This window comes from Bos grunniens, chromosome 5, assembly GCF_055505025.1.
Source record: "Bos grunniens cultivar Pamir isolate PY7600 chromosome 5, Bosgru_T2T1.0, whole genome shotgun sequence".
NCBI lineage: Eukaryota > Metazoa > Chordata > Mammalia > Artiodactyla > Bovidae > Bos > Bos grunniens.
In genome coordinates this window covers 61,898,541-61,917,448 of record NC_141169.1, presented here as the reverse complement: position 1 = coordinate 61,917,448, position 18,908 = coordinate 61,898,541, and the positions used below count along the sequence as shown (strand labels likewise).

The 18,908-nt window shown below is 39.9% G+C and overlaps 1 protein-coding gene across 5 annotated transcripts in view; it reads right to left on the bottom strand.

The window, feature by feature from the left end:
• The window catches only part of CFAP54 (cilia and flagella associated protein 54), a 303,678-nt gene that overhangs the window by 126,639 nt on the left and 158,131 nt on the right, over positions 1 to 18,908 (bottom strand). For all 5 annotated transcript variants that reach the window (XR_015163949.1, XR_015163948.1, XM_086400813.1 and 2 more), the window contains 6 exons: positions 12,255 to 12,407; positions 9,955 to 10,149; positions 7,752 to 7,839; positions 7,251 to 7,460; positions 3,821 to 3,887; positions 1,503 to 1,685 (listed from right to left, as the gene is read on the bottom strand). Coding sequence is in view for 3 of the 5 variants with exons in the window: in XM_086400813.1 (XP_086256939.1) it covers positions 1,503 to 1,685; positions 3,821 to 3,887; positions 7,251 to 7,460; positions 7,752 to 7,839; positions 9,955 to 10,149; positions 12,255 to 12,407 (896 nt within the window). In the remaining 2 variants the exon portion in view is untranslated. The remainder of the gene's footprint in view (positions 1 to 1,502; positions 1,686 to 3,820; positions 3,888 to 7,250; positions 7,461 to 7,751; positions 7,840 to 9,954; positions 10,150 to 12,254; positions 12,408 to 18,908) is intronic.

Here is an 18,908-nt window from a genome sequence, read left to right as displayed (position 1 = left end):
ATTTTATATATTATAGCAATCTCCTTAGGCACTTCTAGAAGGTAGTGTAATACAAAATGGAAACTGTTTACATCTTGCAAGTTCAGCTAAGGAATCTCTCATTGTCAGTCAACTGGCAGCTGCTAATAGCAACAGCTTTTAAAGAGGATTAGAACTGGCCTTAAATGATTTCAAACATAACACAATACATTTTTCTATAATGATGCTCTACAAACATAACAATACCTTTTTCTACAATTAACGCAGTGCAAAACAATAAGTCGGCTATTACCTTTGAGATTGTATCTTTTCTTTAGTGAGAAATAAAAACACACCATTTTATTGCTTCCAACTGCTCAATTATTCAGAAAAATGTTCTCAATTTCTTAAGCTTCAGAGAAAAAAGTCTCATTTATTTTCCAGTGCAGTGATATGTATTATATATGAATAGGACTAGGCAGCTAAAGGTTACCCAGGGAATAGGTAAAACTATTTTCTAAATCCAGAAATGAATCCTCTTAACAATGAGAGGAACACCATTTTTGTTATTTTTTTCTAATAAACATTTTTTTGTGTGCCAAATCTGCCAAGTATTACAAGCATGTATCAACCTTTTCACATTAACACATGACATTATAATTTAACAACTAATATCAGGGGACAATAAATCTTTTCAAAACCAGAGAGTTAATTTAGAACAAGAGAACAGAAAACAACGTATGAGAATATAGTAAGTATTAAAATTATAGAGGAAAGGGAAAGAAGCAGAAAAAGAGAAAGAACAGATATTAAGAAGCAAACACAGTGGGAAAAGACATACAATAGTAGAGGAAATAGCACAGAGGAAGAAAAAAGAAAAACTAAGATAAAGGAGGAAACCATAAATATAATAACCAACAGAAAATACTAATTTATGTCTAAAACGAAATCAACTTCAAATTTATGATTTGTGACTTATTTTCCCAAAGGAAATGAGTTTTTATTTGAGAGTTTTAATTTCTTAGGATATTAAGAAGTGTCTTTAATTTCATATTTAGAATCTGTTTTTCACTTAGATGTGCCCTTAACATAGAAGAAATGAGACAGATACAAAGATAAGTTTGTCTCAATAAAGAAATACTCCCATAGTTTTGATATTGATATTCCTTCATGACTTAATAAAGTGAAGTTATAAGTCCACTAGATTTCTGTGTTTCAGACCAGTTAAACATTCTAGTCAATTTTACCATATCTTAAGGGGGAAAAAACAATAAATAATAGTGTTAAAAAAAAAAGAGAGAACCAAATCAAATAGACCTGGCTATTGTATCCAAAATGGCATGCAAATAGTGATGTTAAAAAAAGAACATTAATTATTTTATTTTGAAGTACAGATCAGAATCCTGAAAATAGGGTTTAAAAGTTTAACAAGAATTGATCACAAGAACAATAGTAAAATTTAACCCTGCCAAGTAAAAAGTACAATATAAGTGGGGTAAGATATCACCATGAATTATGATTTGTTGATTTTACAAATCACTTACTACTAGATTTTGCTTAGCAAAGTGCAGCTCGCGGATGACGTAATATAAACTCGCAATGACGGAGCAGATGTCAGCCCGATATCTGTCTGAGAAGAGCTCGATGCCCGGGAGAAGCTGAGTGATTTCATACTGAGCGTAGCAACGTTCAGCTTTAGGATGCGGCAGTGTGGTTCTAAGCAAACCCTGAGGACGAAAAAGGTGAAATGAACAGCTGGAACTTGCATTTGTAACAACAAGAAAGATAAGTATTTAAAGGATATAAGGAATAAGTGTATTCCTTCCCAAAGTGTTTTGTGTTGCCTAGCACATTGTACCCTATAATAAAGGGCTGTTTGTTGTTGATCAGTTGCTAAGCAGTGTCTGACACTTCGTGACCCCATGAACTACAGCACACCAGGCTTCCCCGTCCTTCATTATCTCCTGGAGTTTGGTCAAAATCATGTCCATTGTCAGTGGTGCCATCCATCTGTCTCATCCTGTCACCCTCTTCTCCTCTTGCCCTCAATCTTTCCCAGCATCAGGGTCTTTTCCAATGAGTCAGTTCTCCACAACAGGTGGCCAGAATACTGGAGCTTCAGCATCAGCATAAGTCTTTCCAATGAATATTCAGGGTTGACTTCCTTTAGGATTGACTGGTTGGATCTCCTTGCTATCCAAGGGACTCTCAAAAGTCTTCTCTAACACCACAGTTTGAAAGCGTCAATGAAAGGTACTTATTTATATTCTCATCACTATAGGTTCCAAATGCTTTATCACTGACAATGGGCCTTTTAAACCCCATGGTAGTTGGATATTTATTATTTTAAGAATAAATTATCATTATTTTATCATTTGTTGAGAGTTGACTTTGTGTTGGGCACTCTTAGTTTATTCCTCATAAATATTATCTCATTTAATCCTCACTTAACCCACCCCTAGAAGGAAGACTTATTATCTCACAAGTGATATAATTGAGGCTGAAACAATTAACTTCTTTGAGGTCACCCAGTTAATGCTGGCAAAAAGAAGATTCAAAAATTTTGACTATTTGACTCAAAAATCTGTTTTCTCCCCTCTACCAACCCACAAGTAGAGGAAAGAAAAACATACTTCAGAAGTCTAAATCAAGCACAGGTAATTCTAAATTTTTAACTGAATTAAGTGAAAAGGTAATCAGTTTAATTTGACCACTATTTCTAAATACAATTTATATGATCAATATTGTGCCAGACATTCGGAAACAAGATGAATACACAAAATCAAATTGTGCATTTAGGAGTGCTTCTTATGTTTTCTTAAACAATGACATTTCTTGATGACAAATGCATCATCAAATTATTTTAATGTATGTATCAGGAATAACTTTAATCAGACTGCTCATTAAACTTATACCTAGTCTAAAATATTATGCAATTGTTTAATTTTTAGTTTAAAATCATGAAAAGAATGAACAGACTTTTAAAATAAATCCCAGAGCTAATTTTTATTTTAGTTGTCGAATTACTAAGAAATGCTGTCTACATTTAAGCAAAAAATTACTTATTTTCTAAAACATAAACAGCATTATCTTCAAAAATGAGGAATATCAGGAGAAAGTAAAGGATGCAACAGAAGAAATCTGATTCGGATTATCATTCCTTCTGTATCCTTGCCTCTTCCACCTCTTCCCTTTGAAACATTGGCAAGAGGTGTATGGAACATAAGAAAACTAAAAAATCTGGCTATATACTCCAAGAAACCTGTCTCAAAGATCTTATACACCCAGATTTCATAAGCTATCAGACTCTCAGAACAAGGGTGTTCCATCCTTCAAAATAAATAGGACCTCCAGGAGATTGCAGAAACCCCTGGCTACATTCCTGAATCTCAGAATGTCTTATATTTTGGATAAAAGCTCCTTTCTTCTTCAGTAAAATCAAACTAAGAACTGCAGACACTCTACTTCTGTAGTCTTCAACATATTTTTGGCTTGCATTATATGGCGTATTTTACATCATGCAATTAAGCAAAAGTTTATTTCAAGATAAGGCAGGGCAACCCTTTAGACTCAATCAGACTGGCTTCACTGCTCCATGAAAGAAGGACAGGAGACTCAGTTTCCTCATCTGTAAAACTTCTCCATCTACAGTGAACAAGAGAAAACTGACCTGCTGAATACTAAAGGTGGAAATGCCACAGGGGCTCAGTCATCAAAGGAAAGATGGGCGTGGGATACTTAATCAAGGTTTATGGTATTTTCCTAATGTCAGTTTTATGAATGTAATAAACCACTGCATTTTTTAAAATTTTTACTAATTAAATGGCTGTGCTACTACAGAATGATATATATGAAGTGTTACCTGAAAGAGTAATGCTGATAAAAGGCAACAATTGGTTCTCTTTTCAACATCCAATGTCTGAATAAATCTAAGTATAAGAAAAAGAAACTGATTCAGAGACAATGTTCCAAGAATATTTTTACATAAATACAACTCTAATACTCATAGATTTTAACTCAAAATTTAAGTAGCCTTTAATAAAATTAAAAATTAAAAATTTAATTTTTAATTCTAAAAGTGCTACATTCTCATGTAAGATTTAAAACATTCAAAGACAGAAAAAAATAAAATGAGGAATTCACCAATAAGGCTACCACCTAAACATGATTGCAGCAGCAGCAGCAAACATAATTACCAGTAACATTTCAGTCACTTTCCTTCTAGATTTCCTTCTACATATAATTATACAGATGCACATTCACATTAAGACTGAAATTAGGCAATACACATTTTTATAAACAAATTTTCTATTATTGAACATAATCAGTTATATAATTATTTTACAGAACTTTAATATTTTTATCAGACACATGTACCAGAGTATTAAAATATTCATCTCCATTTGGATTTTTCCATTGTTGAAACAAACATTGTCATACCTACATTTTTGAGCACTTGTCCTATTACTTCCACTGGATAAATCCCTAGAAGTGGAATTTTGGGGAAACGGAGGTGCACAGTTTTAAAATATTTTAAGGAGCACAATTAATTAATTTCTTCTCATAGACTAAAACACTGTATTTCCTCACCAGCAGTACATTATGGATCCATTTATGATATTAAATCTTTCCACCAAAGATTGAGGTAACTCTGTGTTTATTACTGTCTCATTTTATGTCCCTTAGTAGAGTCTGAGTTTTCTTTACATTTATGACTCACAAACTCACATTTGTGACTATAAACCACATTACCTTCTCCCAAGTCTTATTTTAACACCAGTGGACTTCACTGTATTAATAACACCAGTCTGAGTTCAGCTTCTTTGTGAGGTGCTTTGCCTGCTGAGCAGTGGGAGAGAAAAGTTTCTTCTCCTCAGGGAGTCTCCAAGAATAGCCAAAACCCCTGGAGTACCTTAGAGCCTGTGGAAGTCAGACTTCCAGCTGGGTAACCCAGGAAATGACTTTCTGTTGACTGAAAATCACTAACAACTTCAGAGGCCCAGAGACCCTAAGGTGTCCTCTGGCAGGAAAGCTGTAAGCTGTTCTTTTCAAGCTGGGAACCTTTCTCAGCTTTTCTGTTCTCTGCTGACAAGTGCTACTAAATTATAAACTCAGACTTGTATGGGGACTCTGTGTGTGTGCGTGTGTGTGTGTGAAAGGAAGAGTTCCTTCTCAGAAGAGCAAAAGAAAAATCAAACAACAGAGTTGTTTTTTTAAATCTTTGAATGTTTTATACTTTTAAAATGGTAATTCCATACTTCCCTTGCCCAAATGCTAATTTTCTGAAAACAATGTGATCGTGAACTAAGACTAAGAACTAAGTTACTATTTTTAAAAATTTTCTCTACAGCTCAAAATATTGTGCAGATATTTTGCCTAACCATGCCCTATAATGTAACTACAGAGGTAAGGGAAACCTGTACCTCTACTCTCTTCATACATTTTATGTTTTTCACCTTAATCAAATATTTAAGATATTTGTGAGTCCTAAGTAGACATAAGGCATTGTGATAAGACTTCCACATACGCCATGTGTGGGAGGCTGAAAAATGGCTGCCCAATGATTCCAACATCCTAATTCCCTAAATCTATGCATATGTTGCTCATGTGGCAAAAACCAAAAAAAAAAGGGAATTCCCTGGTGGTCCCACAGTTAGGACTCAACGCTTTCATTGCTGAGAGCCCAGGTTAAATCTATGATCTGGTCAGGAAACTAAGATCCTTCCAGTTATATGATGCAGTGAAAAAAAAACAAAAAACAAAAAACCTGCAGATGTGATTAAATTAAGGGCCCTGAGATGGGAGGGAAAGTTCTACCAAATTATCCACATGGGTTCAATCTAATCACAATGGTCCTTTAAGAGAAAGATAGGAGGGTCAGAGTCAGAGAAGATGTGAGGATAGAAGCATACTGACAGAAAGGAAGATGAGAGTCTGTGGGTCCTGAAGACAGAAGATGAAGAATGCAGGAGGCCTTGGGAAGCTGAGACAGGCAACAACAGATTCACCCCCAGAACCTCTGGAGGTAGCTCAGCCCTGCCAACACTAGGATTTTAGGACCTCCGCCCTCCATAACCATAAAACAATAAATCAGTATTGTTTCAGGCCACTGAATTTTGTGGAATTTGTTACACCATCAAGAGGAAACTAATACAGTCTGTGATATGGGCTTAATTATATGCCCCACTGGGTCTTCCCTGGTGGCTCACTGGTAAAGAATCTGCCTGCCAACACAGGAGACCCGTGTTCAATCCCTGGATCAGGAAGATCCCCTGGAGAAGGAAATAGCAACCCACTCCAGTAGTCTATGGGGTCGCACAGAGTTGGACACGACTGAAGCAACTTAGCAGCAGCAGCCAGTATTCTTACCTGGAAAATCCCACAGGAAGAGAAGTCTGGCGGGCTACAGTCCATGGCATCTCAACGAGTTGGACACGACTGAGCCACTGACACATAAGCACCCCTGCACACCCAAAATTCCTAAGTTGAAATCCTAACCCCTAGTAACCTCAGAATGTGACTAAGAAATGGGATCTTTAAAGAGGGGATCAGGTTAAAAGGAAGTCATTAGGGTAGGCCGTCATCTAATACGAGAGGTGTCCTTACAAGAGGAGGAGATTAGGACACAGACACACACAGAAAGGAAGACCATATGAGAAGAGACTGAGAAGAGAGTTACCTACAAGCAGGGAGAGAGGCCTCAGAAGAAAGCACCCTGGGAACACCTTAATCTCAGATGTCAAGACCCCAAGATTGTGAGATGGTAAATTTCTCACAGATTGATATTCTGCCACTAGTCTGTAGTAGCAAATGAATATGGTATGTCATGTGATTTCTGTCACCATGGTTTACAGATGAGAATAGTTAGGCTCAGAGAGGATGAGTAACTTGCCAGGGGGCGCCCAGAGTTATTAGGAGGCTCTTAAATTAAGCGTAGTTGGCCTGCCTCCACGCTGTTATTCTTGCTCACCTACCAACTGTTATCCACTCAGTCATTCATTCAACAGTTACTGAATGCCATCTCCATGCTGGGCACTTGGAATACACTGGTGAACAAAGCAAAGACCTGAGCCCAAGCAGTGCTCACATTCCAGAGGTAGTCCTGGTTACAGGAAAGGAGACGGCCATAAACAAGCAACAGCACAAACAAGTAAAGTGTATAATAAGCCTATAGGATATGAATGGAGCTGCCCAAGAACCCAGTGTGTGTGAGGCACCCTACATGGCCCGGGTGGGTAGCCCATGAAGGAAGGCCCCAGGTCCTACGCAAATGGCTCCAGCGTCATACTCACTGTGCTATCTTTGCTGATATCACCGCTCCCTGCAAACACCCCCAGATGCCGCCTTTGGACAGGAGCTCCTCACTGTAGTCTTTGGAACCTGGAGGTGACCAGCCATCAGTGGCACTGGTGAGTGAGCTGCCAATCTCCTTCCATGTATGGAGCACATCTTCTTTTCTGAAAATTTCATCCAGAGCTTGACTCCAACACTTAAAAGCAGCCCTGAAACAGAAACGGGGCATCAGGCAGCATGAGATCTGTGTTGTTAAATCTATCTTTCAAAAAGGAAAGAAAATGCATTGAATGAACATTTTCATCAAAATGTTAGAGAATGGATCTGTGCCATTTATTGCTCATAACCGTTTCTCTCCGGTAGCATTTGATGACTAAAACACAGCAATGGAATATTATCCAAGAACTAAAATTTATGAAAGATGGTGCTTTTTTTCACAATAGTTAAACATTTTTCAGGTGAACAGAGTTCTCCCTGTTTTACTGACTCCTATAAGCTACCTTTTCTTCTGTGCGAAGATGAGAAGATTTCCAAGTTCATGCAATGCCTGCACATGAAGACTTCTTTGATTGCTGGTTTGAAGAACATCTGTATTTTTAATCAGGTGAAAGAAAAATGTCAGTCCCTGTAAAATATTTCCTTTATATGTGCAAGAATATTTTAAATTGCTTTATACCTTGACTGTGTAGATAAGCAAACTTCAAGTTAATAGACCCTCTAAATGTCACACAATATAGCTATAGAGAACAAATGATGTTCTGTTTGAATGTTAGGGAGTAGGAAAGTGGATCTAAGAGGGAGGAAACAAGATTGGATCTAACAGGTAGGAAACATGAATAAAGTAGATAGCGTAAGAGTGAGGCAGGTCAAGATGGTGAAGGAGGAAAAATCTAGAAAAAGCATACAAGGGAGATCGAACTGGGTATAAAATATAGAAATGTCATATGTGGCCAGAATATGGTTTTGGGGGAAGTTGAAGAAGCCGTAGTGGTAAGATTACTGAGGCACCTGAATGCCAACTGGAAAAATGTGAACACTATTCTACAGCAGATGGGAAGACTTGAATGGTTTGGTTTTGATCAGAGATGTGACAAGAGTGCAGCATATCAGATTCTTCCTTCACCCAAATACAAAAAAGCACATCTTTACTATCACCTGAATTTGTTGTTGCTTTCTGAGGAATGCATGCATTCCAGGATGTGTAGCCAAAAAAACCCCATCTAACATGGCACTGGTTCCTAATGAGGGTAGCTCTATTGGCTAGTGGGTATTTTAGAAATGTAAGGGAGGGGGCTGTTATTTGTCACAATGGGGCAACTGCTAGTGTTTCCTCAGTGAGGACCTGGCACTGGGGGGCCCTGCAGTGTACAGAATCTTCCCCCACAGGGAGGAAAAAGATGAGAAACTTGTAGATAATTATCTGAGTCTAACATCTAACTTCATTTTATACATAAAAGGGTATTTTTACATGTTTTCAAAATGCGCAGTTTTCCAGAAATGCAATCCCTGTAATATTTTGGGTTTTGTTCAGAATGCCCTACATTTGCCATTTTAGAAAATCATGGCACCAAAATTAACAATGCTGATAGTACCTGAGTCACCAATATAATACACTTGTATCAGTCTGCATTTGCAGCTGCCATATTCCTATGTATTCTGTATATCTTACATACAATATATGAGCATCTGATTGACTCTCTGTACCTCTGGCGCCTAAGCTCTCGCTGCAACTGTTGTCATTTAGTCACTTAGTCGTATCTGACTCTGCAACCCTATGGACTTTAGCCCACCAGACTTCTCTGTGTAATTCTCCAGGCAAGGATACTGGAGTGGGTTGTCATGTCCTTCTCCAGGGGATCTTCCCAACCCAGGGACTGAACCCACATCTCCTGCATTGGCAGGCAGGTTCTTTATCACTGAGCCACCTGGGAAGCCCATCTAAGCTCTTACATATTAACAAACAGATTCTTTTATTATAAAGTGATTTCATTTAATTTATCCTTCAATTTATATTTAGGACTTCATATTTATTTTTTAAATAATCTGTATAGGAAGAGTATATTAATACAAATTTTATTTCAGGCACTAAAGGGGGAATATTTTCTGTTGTGAAAAAGAGGGACATTGGATCTACAACATGTTGAATTTATACTGCTGAATTTGTAGAAAAGCCAAATCAAGTGGAAAGACAAGGAAAACGGAACCAGCTGGGGCAAAGCAAAAGCACATAACAGTGGCCACATCTCAACAAAAGGTTCACAGATTCAGTTAAAGTGGGATGAGCGGGAGGGCGCCTAGAATCTCGCAATGGTAACAGCTAGGCTGGAGAGACGATCACAGGAGGCGGGTGGCAGCGGCCCGTCTCCTTACTGCTCTGTTACTGCCTACAAGGGTGTGATGAATAGAGTCTATGTTCAAGCTCTTTCATCCCACTTCTACAGATGATATTTCAGTTACTGTACAGCACAGGTAACTATATTCAATATCTTGTAATAACCTATAATGTAAAATAATCTAAAAAATATATACACGTACATATAACCAAATCACTTTGCTGTACAGATGAAACTAACACAATGTTGTTAATCAACTATACGTCAATAAAAAATATATTAAAAAAGGTATCATTTCAAGACCAAATGCAATCTCAACATTAATGTGGCAGATTATATTGAAAATGAACATGTAATGAATAAACCTTACTAATAGTTTCGTAATAAGAAGAAATTACGAGTCCAAGTTGTGAGGAGGGAAGCTTGCTCTTCTCCACTGAGCTGAAAACTCGGAAGTGCTCCTGAGAAAGGTCGGGGGGTGTTGGCATGTGCATCTCTTCTGTCCCCATGGAAAACTCCACCTTCCCAGTAGCAAATTTTAAATTGTTCACTCCTCCTTTGTCTCCTAAATTCATGGGAAAATTTTTAAAAGAAGCTTAAAAATGGAGAAAGAAGGGAAGTTTAAGAGGAGGGGAAAAGTAGGAGAAATAGAAAGGGAGAAGGAAGGGTTTTACATAGAGTTGAGCCTCATTTACAGTTGGAGGGACTCTGTTTCTTTAAACTTTGTGTCTGGAACCATTTCTGAAGAGCCCGGGTGTGTGTCGATGTGCTCTACACTTGTGTTACCTCAGAAGGAGTAGTACAGAGGGCAGTTTGCTGGAAAGTGAATGCTGAAATAATGCTTTGCTCCTCCTGGGGATCAGGGGGAGAAGTTGCACAGTTTGAGTTTACTTTTTTAAAAAGAGTTTCCAACATTAAGATGTTAGTGTGCCTCTGGGGCAGAGACCTCTGGGATAGGCGCAATGTACAGGTAGTTCTGACCTAAGGGGAAAGAAATAGGAAAGAATCTGTGTCTGTGTAAGGTCAGGGAAAAGAAAGGGAAAAATATTCTTGGGGAAGGAGTTTAAAACCTCAGAGAGAGAGAAGCTAAAATGGATTTAGGTCTACAGCCAAGGACTGGAGATAAACTTCTGAGGGTATTAATACTAGGTGAAATTCAGAATGAAGTGGTATAAACCATCCTTAGGAATTGCATCTGCTTTTTTTCAATTCATGCCCTTAACCACTGTTAATGTACACTATAACCAAAGGAAGTTTAAACATGATATGCTGTGCTTAGTCATTCAGCTGTGTCCCACTTTTTGAGACCCCATGGACTATAAGCCCTCCAGGCTTCTCTGTCCATGGATATTCTCCACGTGAGAATACTGGAGTGGGTTGCCATGCCCTCCTCCAGGGGATCTTCCAAACCCAAGAATTGAACCGAGGTCTCCCGCATTACAGGCAGATTCTTTACCATCTGAGCCACAGGGAAGCTCCAAAACATGATATGGAGGGCTAAGTGTGTCTGTGGACAATACAACCAAAAACTGTGGGCACATATCATAACAAGTGCTTTCTCGGGGGAGAAGGGGAGCAACAATGACACATATATGCATTCATACATGCATACACACATACATTATATATATATACATATATACATACATAGATACATATATTATATACATAAGTAAACTTTTGTCAGTAGTTGTAAAAAAAATTGGTTTAATTTCTAAAAAATCAGTTCAGAGAATATTAGCATCTTAGATGCTAAATTTAAATCTATTATTAATAACTTTAAAATATAATTATTTTAAGTTTATTAATATAAATTTATTTTCGTTATTCTGATAAATTTGAAAAGTAAGGATTATAAACATAAATTAGGATTTTAGATTACCTAAATGTAGGTAATTTGGGATTTCTTAACCTACATTTGAGTATCCTTTTTCTCCCTGAGGTTAACCACTTGAAGCCCTGCTTTGACTGAGTTTACAAATCAATAGATTTTGAGAAGGGAGAAAACAAGTGTAAAGTAACCAAACATAATGAATATCTTTTTTTTAAGCTAAGATGAAAATCTATGGTATTAATAAGGAATTTTACTGGTGTGTATATTAAAATGCATCTATTTCTTTGACATTGATAAGTAGTGCTTTGGTAAAAGACTGTGTAGTTAATTCTGTATGAATCAATTCATCTACTTATGAAAATAAAACAAGACTATAGCACCATACTTGCAAAGCAAAGAGTAAGGACACAGAGGTATAGAATCAAACATTAACACTGCTTTTGTATTTACTCCACTCAAGGGAGTATACTCAGAAGGCATAAAAACATGAGGGAGGCAGTGCTTTGGTTGGAATCAAGAGTGGGAAACAGAGGTGTGATCCACTGGACAAGAAGAAAGAGTAAAAGGCAGCTGAAAGCGGGCATGGAAGTGGGGGAAGAAGGAACCTAGTACAGAACATGGTAGACCCACAGGATGATACCCTGTGAAAATAAAGAGACAGGAACACAGAGCAAGTACAGTCAGCCCTCTGCTTCTGGAGATGCAGAGCCACGGATACTAGGGAGGGGGGAGCTGACTGTAAGGGACGTGTGCATCCACAATTTTGGTATCCACAGGGGGTCCCAGAACCCGTTCCCCACAGGTGCACAGGAACAACGGGAATGACTGTATTTCACCTTGTGTCTGTGCGAGAAATAACGAAAGCAACTTTCTGCTGTGCCGGATTGATCTGTTGTGATATTTGGATTTTTCCAAGGTCTCTCTAAAACATCTCAGAGTGTCTGTCACGTCCACAGGCACACAGAGGAGCTCTTTGGCTCTGCTGTATTCTAAAAGGAAAGGGAAGAGTGACGTTAGGAATGAAATGTTGCAGCAAGCCAAGGAGCCTTTCTAATTCAGAGAATTTCTTGGGCCCAAACTAAAGCTGCTAAATTCAAAGCCCCCAGGTCTGCAACAGGTGTTTCAATGTTCAGATCAATTTTTTTTTCTTGGTTTATTTGACAGTTCTTTTTTTAAAAAAGAAAAAAAAAACTTAGAAAACTTTTGATTCGTATGAAATGCAAATAACTTTAGATCTTGCCAATTTTCCTTATGAAGGCTCCTACTTTTTCCTTTGCTGATCATAAAAGATGAAATAATCTGCTCCTTTTCAGCAGCCTCTTCAAAGCCAAGGTGCCTTGGGAAAGAGACGAAAGGAGGAAACAAAGCTTGGAGATGGGCAACTGCTCTCTTAAGAGAGGAAAAGACAGCTTTCTAACACTGGAGAAGGCAGAGGAAAAGAAGATGAGGCCATAAACATGTAGGGAACTGAAAAGCCATCCTGAAAAGTGGCCAGAAGGGCAGATGTTGGCAGAGCTGCCGTGAGGTCTCTGGAGAGGAAGTGCCAGACCCATGAATTCAGCTGCAGACCAGCTGCATATGCTATGAAGCAGGCACGTGGGAGAGAGGACACACAGGCTTCAGACTGAACGACAAACAAATTTACCCCTTCAACAAATGAACAGGTCAAATACCCCCTGTCAAATCTGAAGTCCTGAGAGTCCAGCAACTTGCTAGGGAACAGGGCTGTAACAGCTTAAGAGACATGACCTTTGTCCTCAAGAAATCCACACTTTAGCTGAAGCTATGAGGGCATTTTAACACTGGCGCATGAAAATCACACTGACAGAGCGTCTGGGGACACACCAAAATGATGGAGAGAAAGAAGAGAGATCAGTGCAGGAAGGAAAGGATGAGCAAGAAACAGTTCATGGGGGGAAAGACATGCCAGCTGTGTCTTAGAGAACAGGGAAGACTATCAGGAAGTAAGGGAAGGGGTTTCAGATAGAATGAGAAGAGCTGAAGCTGGGACATCCCTGGAGGTCCACTGGTTAAGACTTCCCCTTCCAATGCAGGGGTTGGGGGTTTGATCCTTGATCAGGGAACTAAGAGTCCACATGCAAAAAAGCCAAAACTTAAAACGGAAGGATTATTGAAACAAATTCAATAAAGACTTTAAAAAATGGTCCACATTGAAAAAATCTTAAAAAAAAAAGAATAGCTGAATCTGATTGAGTGTTTATACTATGCCAGTAACTATTCTAAATAAACACTGTGATAGTCTTATTGAATTCTAGCAACACTCATTGGAGAAGGCAGTGGCACCCCACTCCAGTACTCTTGCCTGGAGAATCCCAGGGATGGAGGAGCCTGGTAGGCTACAGTCCATGGGGTCACTAAGAGTCAGACACAACTGAGTGACTTCACTTTTACTTTTCACTTCCATGCATTGGAGAAGGAAATGGCAACCCACTCCAGAATTCTTGCCTGGAGAATCCCAGGGATGGGGGAGCCTGTTGGGCTGCCGTCTATGGGGTCGCACAGAGTCAGACATGATTGGTGCGACTTAGCAGCAGCAGCAGCAACACTCATAAGAGGTATGTCCCATTATATCCTCTTTTTACAGATGAGAATCAGGCATAGAGAAGTCTCAGCTTCCCTTGGGTCACAGAACCAGCTTGCACAGGAGAGGGTGGAATCAGGATTAAAAGTGGCAATGCAGGGCACAGTGAGATGACATGGCCAGTTCTTTTGAACCAAGAAGGGTTTCCAGAGGCCTAAAGCCCTCACTGCGTATGTGGCCTTCATCCTCTTTAATGGGCAGCCAAGAAAGCGTTTTGAGTAAGACCCCAGCAGAAGGAGATTCATATTTTAGGAAGCGTGAGCCAGCAGTTGTATGCACAGCAGGCTGCAATAGATCGAGGGTGGTGGCTGAGAGGTTATAACGTTACAACACCAACATAGTATGATTTGAACTTGATTAAGATGGTAGCAGTGAGAACAAGGGAGGGACACGGAAAATTCCAATGTTAGAAGTGATTGGAGAATGGTTAATTGGCTACTAGGCGAAGAAAAAAAAAAGGTGTGGAAATTGCCTCTTATCCACCTTTTAGGGCTGATGACCTTGCTTCCTACCTCACTGGGAATAAATGGAAGGAATCCAAATGGATTTCCTGCAAGCGCCTACCCCTAGACCCACACAGCCCCCAGTTCCCATGCTATCTGCACTGCAAGGTCATCACTCTGGCAATTCTCCTCTCTCCTCCCAGTCACCAGTTTTTCCCTCTGCTGAGTCAACATCCCATTTTGCGTTTTTTTCTATTTTTAAAAATCATCAAAAATTTTGTGTTCACTGCAGCATTAGTTACAGTAGCCAAGATATGGAACAACTTAAGGGTCCATCAACAAATGAATGGATAGAGAGAATGTGGTATTTACCCAGTGGAATATTATTCAGAGCCATAAAAAAGAAGGAAACCCTATCATTTGTGACAACATGGATGAGCCCTGATCAGACAGAGAAAGGCAAACAGTGAATGATCTCACGTACATTTGGAATCTAAAAAACTCAAACTCAAACAAACAGAGAAGAGACTGGTGGTTGCCAGAGGCAGAGTTGTGGGGTGATGGGCAAAAATGGGTGAAGGTGACCCAAGGTATAAATGTCAATTAAAAGACAAATAAGTTCTGAAACTGTAAAGAATAGCACAGAGACTATATTTAAATTTCTAAAAAAAAAAATTTTAACCCTTTCTCTTGACCCTTCTTTCCCCTCAAGCCACCATCCTATCTCTCTGCTCCATTTTATAATTAAACTCCTCAAAAAGTTCTATTTTCATTGTTCCCCATTCTCTCTTGCTGCTGCTGCTAAGTCGCTTCAGTCGTGTCCGACTCTGTGCGACCCCATAGACAGCAGCTCACCAGGCTCCCCTGTCCCTGGGATTCTCTAGGCAAGACCGCTGGAGTGGGTTGCCATTTCCTTCTCCAATTCTGTCTTAAAACTGCTTAAATCAGACTTTTCCCCCATTATTTCACCCGAAGGATCGTCACTAGAATAAATCTAGTGTTCAATTTTTAGGCTTTATCTCACATAAATTTTCAACAGCATTTGACCCAGTTGCTAACTCCTTCCTCCTTGTAATACTTTCTTCACTTGGCTTACAGGTCCTTTACCAACCTACTGACCCCTCCTTCTTAGCCCTCTTTGCTAATTCATCCTTGTCAACCCAAATTCTTAATATTTGAAAATCCCAAGGCTCAACCCTTAGACTGCCTCTCTTTTCTTCTTAACTAACATTTGAGACAGGCTGGAACCTGGGACCCTTTACTGGAATACTTGCATCTGGACAAACGTCTCCTCCAGCAATAGAATACAAAGAAACTTCCAGTACTCTTGCCTGGAAAATCCCATGGATGGAGGAGCCTGGTGGGCTGCAGTCCATGGGGTCGCTAAGAGTCAGACACGACTGAGCGACTTCACTTTCACTTTTCACTTTCATGCATTGGAGAAGGAAATGGCAACCCACTCCAGTGTTCTTGCTTGGAGAATCCCAGGGACAGGGGAGCCTGGTGGCTGCCGTCTATGGGGTCACACAGAGTCGGACACAACTGAAGTGACTTAGCATAGCATAGCATAGCATAAGCGACTAAAAACAACTGTGTGCATGCACAGTTGAGGCAAATCATGAACAATAAGATACACAAAGGCCAAAACCCATCTGCCATCTCTGGGGCCTGGAGCAAAAGCAGGGTGCTGCACACAGCACCACCAGGGCACGGGGAGACCAACCTCAGTGACTCCCCTGCCAACACACTGACCTGCTCTCACACCCAATTTAAGAAACTAGCCCCCCTGTCAGTTGGAGATTGAGGAAGGGAATCTATTACTTCTTCTCATTCCTTTGTGCTGTAGCATAAGTCCCAATGAAGCCTTGCCTGAATTCCTCATCCTCTCTCTTATCAACGTCTATTGATTAATGAGTTCAAGAACCCAGTTCAGTAACACATTCACCCCCTTGATGATCTCATCTAGTCTCATGGGTCTAAGTATCTACATGCTATCTCTGGCCCCATCTCTCTTGAAGTCCAGGCTCATTTATCCACTGGTCTCCTCTGCTGGGCATTTAATGAACATCTCACACTTAGCATGTTCCCAACTGATTTCCTAATCTTTCCTCCCTAAACCTACTCCTTTCATAGTCTTTCCTCATCTTATTAAAGGGTGGTTCTATTTTTCCAGTTGCTCAGGCCACAAGCTGGCATCATCCTTGACTTGTTATCTCATCTCAAGCCCCAAGTCAAATTCACAACAAATCCTGGAGGCTCCCCATTCAGAAAATGTCTGGAGTGCCACCATCTCTCCCCAGATCTACTCACCACTTCCATTCCACTGTGTTCCAAGACCCGACATCTCTTTCTGAATCACTGTGACCACCCCCAAGCAGTCTCATTTCTACCCTTGCCAGTCTCAACAAAAAACCAGAGGACCCCCTTTAAAATACAAGTTATCCCTTTTAAAATATAAATTATCTCATGTCACACCCCTGTCCAAGACTCCCCCATCACCTAGAGAGAACAACAGTGTCCTTGGAGTGACCTCTAAGGCCCACCAAGAAGAGGCTCCCTGTGACCTTACTATTCTCCCCCTTACTCCCTCCCACATTGGCATGCTTCCACCCAAGGGTCTTGGCACCAGTGGTTCACTTTGTCCTAGAACATTCTTCCCTGAGATATCCCCAGGTCTGATTCCTCAACTCCTTAAGCTTATGACTTCACTGTTAACTCCTCAGTGAGGCCTTCTTTGATCACTCTCTTTAACATTGTCACAACTTCTCTTTTCTTCTCAGCACCCATTAGCTTCTGACCTACTATGGGTTTTACTTATTTATTGATTGTCTCTGACCACTAAAATGCAAGTTCTGTGAGAGCAGAGATTTTTGCCCATTTTGTCCACTGAATTCACCCCTGGCCTATAACTGTACCTATTACAAGGTATGTGCTGAATAAACATTCATTACATGAATGAATGACAACAGTTTTCAAAGCTAAATGCTTGGGACAAACTTTATTAATAATCACTTCCATAGGCATTAATCTCAATTTATTGTCACACTATTTTACAACTAGTAGAGATAAATATCACTCATACTTTACAAAGGACGAAAAGTGAATTTGAGGGACAGTCACTTGTCTTAACTGGAGAAGGAAAAGGCAACCCAACTTCAGTATGTTTGCTTGGGAAATCCCATGGACAGAGGAGCCTAGTGGGCTACAGTCCATGGGGTCACAAAGAGTCAAACATGACTTAGCAATTAAAAAACAACAACAACACTTGTTCTAAGCCCTTACAAGATGAGAGAGAACCAGTGTTTTAGTCTGACGCCTTTCCCAAATAGTTTCCCAAAGGGTGTCAGATTTGGGGAACAGGCAATGATCCTAATTTAAGGTGTGCTCCTGTGGGCATAGAGACACTTTGAGAATAATACAGATTAAGCCTGGGGTCCTTGTAAGCCCAGTGAGGTCTTGGTGAAATTAATAACATGGGGTCACATTCAATGACCGTGGAGACACATCTTTCATTACACCTTGATGTCTCGAAACCCTGGAAGCTCTGGTCAAACCAGGAACATGGCTATGTTGAGAGGTGCATCTGTGCCCCCAGCAAGTTCACTCATGACTCACTTCATGACACACTTCCCTGTCATACATTTAAGAGGATCAAATAATGAGGCACAGGTCACACTCTTCTCCTGCCAACTTTGCTCTCCTGTCCCCCTACCTTGTCTCCACCACCCCTCTCTCCTCTAAGCATGCACAGTCCTGCGTGAGTCCTGACAAGGCATGCCCTCACCCCTCCCACCCCAACCCTTACGCACAGCACCCTGAAGATCATAGGTTTCTGCTCCGTTTCTCCACTTTTCCTGCCAGAATTCAAGAGCTTGGCTTTCATTTTTTCTTCCATAGAGAGTGAGATGAGGGAAAGAAGTTCAGCAAAGCAAAGGAAAGGGAGGAAACTGGAAGCCCTCACATATTAATATTTTCAGACAGTAACTTTCTCAGGAGGCCTTCATTTGCAAGATCTGTTAAAACTGGGATGGTAAGATTTACCTCCAAGAGTTACTAGACTACGTTTTAACCCATTTGTGACAGGTCCAGCACAGTATTGGTCATGGAGGAAGCATTTAATAAATGGAGCTCACATTATATTTTTAAAATGTCCACTGAGAACGTACCAGTACTAGGTGCCATGCCAGGCACTGAGCAGGTACAAATGAACAAAATAGACACACTCCTTGCTCTCCCAGAGCTTACGTTCTAGAATAAAAGTCACAAAGGCATGCCAGTGATTACAGATTATAAGAGGGAAAAGAGGAGATGTTTGCCATCTTTAAAATATGGGCTCTGAATAAAATCATCCTGCTACTTTTTAGCAAATATATGCTTATAAATAATATCTCTTTGTTGTTTTCCTAAATTATATTTTACCTTACTTTTTTCTCTTCTTTCAAGCC